General features: G+C 61.6%; 1 protein-coding gene across 2 annotated transcripts in view; it reads left to right on the top strand.

Annotated features, from left to right (window-relative positions):
- The first annotated feature begins 1,406 nt into the window (after positions 1 to 1,406).
- IRX6 (iroquois homeobox 6) overlaps positions 1,407 to 6,587 on the top strand; it is a 163,216-nt gene continuing 158,035 nt past the window's right edge. Inside the window, exons 1-6 of one of the 2 annotated variants that reach the window (XM_061469034.1) lie at positions 1,407 to 1,554; positions 2,563 to 2,808; positions 3,005 to 3,114; positions 3,374 to 3,678; positions 3,800 to 4,644; positions 4,805 to 5,077. In XM_061469034.1, coding sequence (XP_061325018.1) covers positions 1,510 to 1,554; positions 2,563 to 2,808; positions 3,005 to 3,114; positions 3,374 to 3,678; positions 3,800 to 4,401 — 1,308 coding nt within the window. In that variant the 5' untranslated portion in view covers positions 1,407 to 1,509 and the 3' untranslated portion in view covers positions 4,402 to 4,644; positions 4,805 to 5,077. Of the gene's footprint in view, positions 1,555 to 2,385; positions 2,809 to 3,004; positions 3,115 to 3,373; positions 3,679 to 3,799; positions 4,645 to 4,804; positions 5,078 to 6,587 lie in introns of those variants that run through there. The other variant, XM_061469035.1, reaches the window with a different exon arrangement.

Here is a 6,587-nt window from a genome sequence, read left to right as displayed (position 1 = left end):
CGCGCACCCCCTGGCCACCCCTCGCCAGCACCCGCGGAGGTAGCACCTCGGACCGGCACCGGCCGCCCCGCTGCCCCACGCACCGCTCGCGGCTCGCCAGCGCCACCCGTCGGGGAACGGGGCGGCGGCGGAGCGGGGCCGCTGCGGCCGGGAGGGGCACCGGCACTGCCGCGGGGCTGCCCGCAGTAGGGCTGGCCCCGGCGTGCCCGGGCAAAGAGCCGCCGGAACGGGGAAAGTTGTTGTTTTTTTATCTTTTCTTTTTTAATTGGCGCTGGCGAGACATAACGCGCGGCCGGGCCCGGGAGCCCCCGAGCCGGGGAGGGGGGGGGGAAAGGAAATCCCCATTTACCTCCCGGGGATCTCGCCTCAAAGGCAAATTTGCACTTTGTAAGTCGCTGGTTAAACAAGGGCGTTTCCATTTGTTAATTGATGTAATTACGCCGTAGCAATAATGGGCAGGCCGGGATGCAAGCAGGCATCCTTTCACCCATCACCTCAGCACCGACTCGCCGCGGCCCCTCCCGCCCCATCTTCCGGTGGACCGGTTCGGATCTAGGCGAGGAATGGACTCCTCGTTCCTCACCCGTTAGGGACGGAGGCTGCGGGCTGTCCCCGGCACGCTCCCGGCCACAGCCGCTGTCCGTGCAGCCAGCGCAAGCTGTGCGGGCCGAGGTCCGACCCCGCTCCCGCGGCCATGGGTGGTCGGGAAGAGCTGCAGGGAGGGGAGCACGGCCAGCCGGATCCACCGTAAAAGCAGAGCCCGGCCCAGCAGGTGTGAGCCGGAGCAGCGCCTGCCCGAGCGCTGAGCCCGGGGAGTGCCCCGCACGGCCGCGGCCTCCGCTACTCCTGCCTGCAGCAGAAGAGGCCACGGCGGGAGAAGGAGGGGACGCGATCTCCCCCCTTCAGTATCATTTATTTCCTCTCAAACAAATGTGGATTGTGTTTAAAACAGAGAAGAGGCCCCCCCAGCCCCTGCCCGCGCCGTGCCCCGCAGCGCAGCACCCCAACACCACGGAACAAGTGTTGCGGATGCTGCCCGCTTCTGCCCGGCGCTGCCTGCTCTGCCGGCACGGCCGTGACGTCACCCCGCTCCTCGCCCACCGAGGAACGCTAAAGACCTATAGAGCAGAAAATAATACAACAAGCAAGCTCCGTATCTTGCAAGTCCTACGTGATCCCCCCCCCCCCCCCCCTTGGAAAAAGCCCCTTTGCGCTTAAACTCTCTATACATGTGGAGTGGCTTTTCAAAGTCCCTCTATACAAACGTATTTATTACGAGTGATGGGGAGCGGGGGGTAGCCTATTTTTTTAACCCAGGCACCCCCCTCCCTCGCAGATGTCTGGCAGCTCTTCTTAAGTGCAATCATCTGTAATTGAGGGGAGAAAAAAAAAAAAAAAAAAGCCATACGTGGAAATGTGTGTGTGAGAAGGTGCATCCTGAAGCGGGGTTTAGTTACAATCGATCTTGGGGGGAAAATATTGCCTATGGTCCAAAAATAAGGAGCGACTATGTCCTTCTCCCAGTTCGGATACCCCTACAGCACCACTTCACAGGTAAGGCGAGTGAGCAGCACTCACTTTTGTTTAGATTCCGCTGCTGCTGTCCAGATGTCTTGTTCCTCCTCCCTTTTATCCTTCCCTTTCCCTTACTTAGAGTCTTTTTTTAAAAGGGCACATCTGGAGCCTTTTTAAAAAAAATGTGCGTGTGTGTTTATGTCTCGTTTGTGTTGTGTTAGGCTTAAAACAACTCGCCGTGTGCACAGCAAAGGGGTTTAGGAAACCTGTGTTTCCCCCTCCCCCTCCCTCCACCGTTCACTTTTAAGTGCAACAAACAAATAACATCAGTCCCAGCTGCTAGGGGCCGCGGAGGGTGCGCGGGCAGCAGGACCGCCGCTTCGCGGGGTCTGCCCGCCGGATCCGCTCTGTGCCGTCCCCTCTACCCTTCCTTCCCGACCGGTCCTTTCCCCGAGTTTTGTTGGGAGTTTTTTTTCTCCCCCGTACGATTTCCGAAGGATACCCCCTGCACATCCCCACCCAGGCCCCCTGCGTTAACCAAGTCGTCGCTATAGGTACCTCGAGTCACCATTTATTTGGGTAGAATTATTTATACACCGCAATCACTGCAAGATATGCCTACCGCGCTTGGGAAGTTAGCTGTCCCCTTGAACTTACTGAAATCAAATGTCTTCGATTGCGTTACCTGGCATTTACTGCTTTGTCTATTAAGTTAACTGTAATTGCAACGTCTTGGCTTTAAATCAACGGGAATGGACCGAGCGGGAAGTGCAAGAAAGAGCAGCACGAATCTTTTGCCATTCTCGAGAGCAGTTATTTCCTTCAAGTTTTGTCTGCTTTATTAATCGTGTCCCCTTCCAAGTGCTCCCGCTTCCCATTCCGTTTATTTCCCAGTTTCTATAATTAGTTGCCTCAGCTCTGATTTCCTACCCCCTATGTCACCCCCTCCGCACACACACACACACGCACACGCTCCTCGAGTCCCCGCTATGGGGCTGCCTCGACAGTCACTCGGCATCGTCCCACTCTCTGCTCTGCTTCCCGCAGTTCTTCGTGTCCGGCAACCCCACCATGACCTGCTGCGAAGCTGCGCCCCGCTCCGCGCCGGATGCCTCCCCGGCGCCGGCCTCCGCCTCCCTCTGCTGCGCCTCGTACGAGAGCCGGCTGATGCCGCCGGGCCGCGCCGAGCTCAGTGCGGCGCTGGGCATGTACGGTGCCCCTATCGCCGCCGGCCAGGGCTACGGCAGCTACCTGCCCTACGGCACCGAGCCCGCCGCGCTCTACTCCGCGCTGGTGAGTGCCCGCCCGCCGTAGATGGGGATGGGGATGAGAGCAAGAAGCGGCAAACTTCGCCGTCAGCAGTCGATGGAGGGCCGGGGGCGGCCGAAGGGCACGGGTTAAAGGGACTTGGCTGCCGCGGTGACTCGGGGAGACAGGGGGCCGGGGCTCCCCTCCTGCTCGACGCCGAACGCTGCCGCTTCCCTTGCAGAACCCCCAGTATGAAATCAAGGACGGCGCTGGCACGTTGCACTCGGGAATCGCGCAGTCCGCTGCCTACTACTCCTATGATCATTCCTTCGGGCAGTACCACTACGACAGGTAAAGCCCCTTTGATCAGCGCCCGACAGCGTTAGCATCCCCCTGCGAGGCACAGACCGACATCAAGCGGTACCGGAGGGGGAGGAGGGAACTCCGACCTGACAAACTCGAGGCGCTCCGGGAGCACCAGTCGATTAAAATCACACCTCGGAGCTGTGGCGGGAGGGCAGGGCCACACCGGCCTGCGGAGCGTACGGGCCGGGTCCAGGGGCTCATGGGGCGCTCTGCCGGCTTCCCCTTCCTAACCCTCTCCCTGCAGGTATGGGACAGTGGATTTCAGTGGCTCGGCCAGACGCAAAAACGCAACGCGGGAGACGACGAGCACCCTCAAGACCTGGCTGTACGAGCACCGGAAAAATCCCTACCCCACCAAAGGAGAGAAGATCATGCTGGCCATTATCACCAAAATGACCCTGACCCAAGTGTCCACTTGGTTTGCTAACGCCAGAAGGAGGCTCAAGAAAGAAAACAAAATGACCTGGTCTCCCAAGAACAAAGCGGGGGAAGAAAAGAAAGAACCAACCCCCCGGGAAGAGGAGTACAGCGCGGAGGACGAAGGCAGAGGTAGGGGGGAGAGGCCGGACGGGCGCCTCGAGGTACCTCGAAGTGGCGGCCCATCTCGAGGCCCCCCAGCTTCCCGCACTAACGCGATAGCGCGCCTCCTCCCCACTATGTGTCCGAGCAGAGCAGAACAACTGCAAAGAGGACAAGGAGCTGCAGTTCAGCGACCTGGAGGAGGCGGAGGAGGAGGAAGAGGAGGAGGCGGGGAAGCCGGAGAAGGGCCGGGCTAGCTCCCTGCAGGAAGCCCCCAGCATCGCTGCGGCTCTTCCCGAGGCTCTGCGGAGCGACTGCAGCCTGCCCGGGTCCTTCCGCGCCTTTCCCTGCGCAAAGGCCCCCTCCGCAGACTTCGCACCCCCCGCCCTGTCCAGTCCGCCACTGCCCTACGTGTCCGCGGAGAAGTCGCGCATCTGGTCGCTGGCGCGCACCGCCGGGGCCAGCGCTGCGCGCAGGGGCAGCCCCGAGGGCGGCGGCGCGGCGGGCGAGCAGCCCCTGCCCGCCAAGGCTTTCCGGAGCTCAGCTTTCAACCTGCAGCCGCTCCCGCAGAGCTGCGCGTCCCATCGCGGCCTGGGGGAGTCATGCCAGTACGCGGCGGCGGGCGAAGGTACCCGCGGCGGCGGGGACGGGCGGGACCGTGGGCCGGGCCGGGACACAGGGCGCGGCGTGAGCCCGCCTTCGGCTGACAATCTCCCTATAACCGCCTCGGGCCCGGAGTGGCCGCGGCGTTAAGCCGGGCCCAGGTGTCAGGCGGGCGCAGATCCGTGTTCCCCCGGCGGTGCAGACGCCAAGGCCTCGCCGCTGCAGGCGAGTAGGCAGGGGAGGGCGGCTGGGCCGGGCCAGGCACACCGCGAGCCGCTTGTGTCTGTGCAGGCTTCGGGCGGGGCGCCAAGGGCAGCCCGGGAGGCTCCGAGCTGGGCGTGCCGTGCCTGGACAGGCTCCGGACGGCGTTCCGGCCAGTGCTGCGGTGGTGAGGTAGGTGACGGGCCGGCTGCTGGACTGACCCCGCACCAAGCGCCAGCTCGTCCGCAAAGCACTGGGGGCACCGTTCTGCCCTACTCCCGGAGCCCTTGATTCCGGGGAGGGCCGGCCGGACCGCCGGGGAAACGTTCATAACCGCTTCTCTCTCCCGCAGGGCCGCCTGCCCTTTCCTGAGCGGTGGTGACGGGGTTCTGGCTGCAGCGAGACTCTCGGCTTGACACAACGAAAGCAAGCTCTCCCTGGCCCGGCGGCGACCTCTCCGGCCACAGGCCCGTTCCTCTGCCATCGCCGGGACAAGGACCCGCTGCTCACCAGGGGGCGAGGGGCGGCGGGCGGAGCGGTTCCCCGCGGGACCGGCCCCCCGCCGCCCGTTGGTTCAACACCCCCCAGAAACACCTCTGCCACAACAACAGCAACAAAAATCTTTGTTCCCCATGTCGTCGTTTGTTTCTCCTCCCTATTTCCCCGCTCAGGGTGCAGTTGTCGGCGGCCACTCCGCGCCATCCCGTGGAGGGAGGAGCGGCGCAGGTCACGCCGAGCGGTTTCTTTTCCCGTGGCTGTAATAGTGCTGGAAGTATTTTCAGAGTCCTCAATAAACACGGGTGAACTGACCGCCGTGAAGTCTCCTTGTGAACCCGGGAGCGCTTTAGCTAGGAGGGGCCCCGGGCACCGGAGCAGGACGTTGTTAGTGGGTCAGCGCTGTCGGTCAGTCAAAAGAGCAGTGATGCGCTTTACAGGACAGACGGGAAAGGAAAACGGTATCTCTGCATTATTTCTGTTTAATTAAAAGTGTCATCAAACACTTTGTGTTCAGACTAATAAACCAAGCAGGGATGAGGAAAGTGTTTCTTTGTACCTGTCTCTAGAAGCAGTGGCAATAATTAATCTGTGGTAATTGAGGTCATCTATATATCAACCCGATACCTGCTATTTCCGAGTTCACCAGGGTCAACATTTACATTAAGTCACTTGTGGTCAATAGAGTCCAATGAATTCTGCCTTAATAAATCAGGGAAATCAATCTTGAATATTGAGAAGACTTCTGTATGTTTACCAAAGGCTACCAAGACAAGTGGGGCTGGGCGTCCTCTCGGTTTGCGACCGGAGAAGCAGCAGGTCAACGTTGGGAGAGGTGGCAGAGGCCGCCCGGGGCTGTGGAGATGAACGGAGCAGCCACGGGCTAGGCGGACCTAAGGCGGCGAACTACGGGGTTTTGCAGGAGCCAGGGCAGAAAAAGGTCCCGCCGGGAGCGGGACAGGGGTAGGGAGCAGCACAGGTCCGGCCGGGATCAGGGCCGGGAGCGCCGCCATAGCCGCCGGCCTCGGGGCTTTCGCTCGGCCAAAACACACCTGGGCAACCGGCGGTTTAGGAGCCGCAGTGTTGCAGTGACCCGCAGCTTAGAGTAAGGAAAATTAAGCTGAGAAAACTATTTCAAGTCGGATTTGAAGGATTAAGGCTTGTAATAAAGAGCATTAGGCCCTTTCGAAGGGTTCCTGCAAGGAGACCTCTTCGCCCCTCCTATACCACCGGAGGGGACGGGTATCATATGCCCTGGGAAGAACGCGCCGGTTTCCCATGCGTGTCCGCAGCGACAGGGCCATGACCCGCTCCCCGCCGTGTCCCGGCTGCCTCTGCCCAGGCCGCGGGGGACCGAGCCGGGTCCCGCTGCCCCGCCGGCCAGGGACTTTGGAAGAGGCTCCCCCGAGAGGCAGCGCGGCAGCGGACCCTGCGCTGCTCACGGGACATGAAACCGTTCCGGCCCGGGGGCAGAAACTCCCCGAGCTGCCGGCCCTGCCCCGGCCCTGCCCGGCCGCTGCGACCCCAGGAGTGGTTAAGTAGCCGGGTGCGGGCTTTGGGGTCTTCTGAAGGCAGGCACGGAGGTAACCTCCGGGATTCTTAAGACTTCTTTTAGTCCCCTTTTATTAAAGGTCAAGCGA

Source organism: Pezoporus flaviventris, unplaced genomic scaffold, assembly GCF_033815535.1.
Source record: "Pezoporus flaviventris isolate CSIRO_AGI_PZ_B2104156 unplaced genomic scaffold, CSIRO_AGI_Pfla_v1 ptg000054l, whole genome shotgun sequence".
NCBI lineage: Eukaryota > Metazoa > Chordata > Aves > Psittaciformes > Psittacidae > Pezoporus > Pezoporus flaviventris.
Note: the sequence above shows the minus strand (reverse complement) of the source record. Positions and strands in the feature narration are given on the sequence as shown.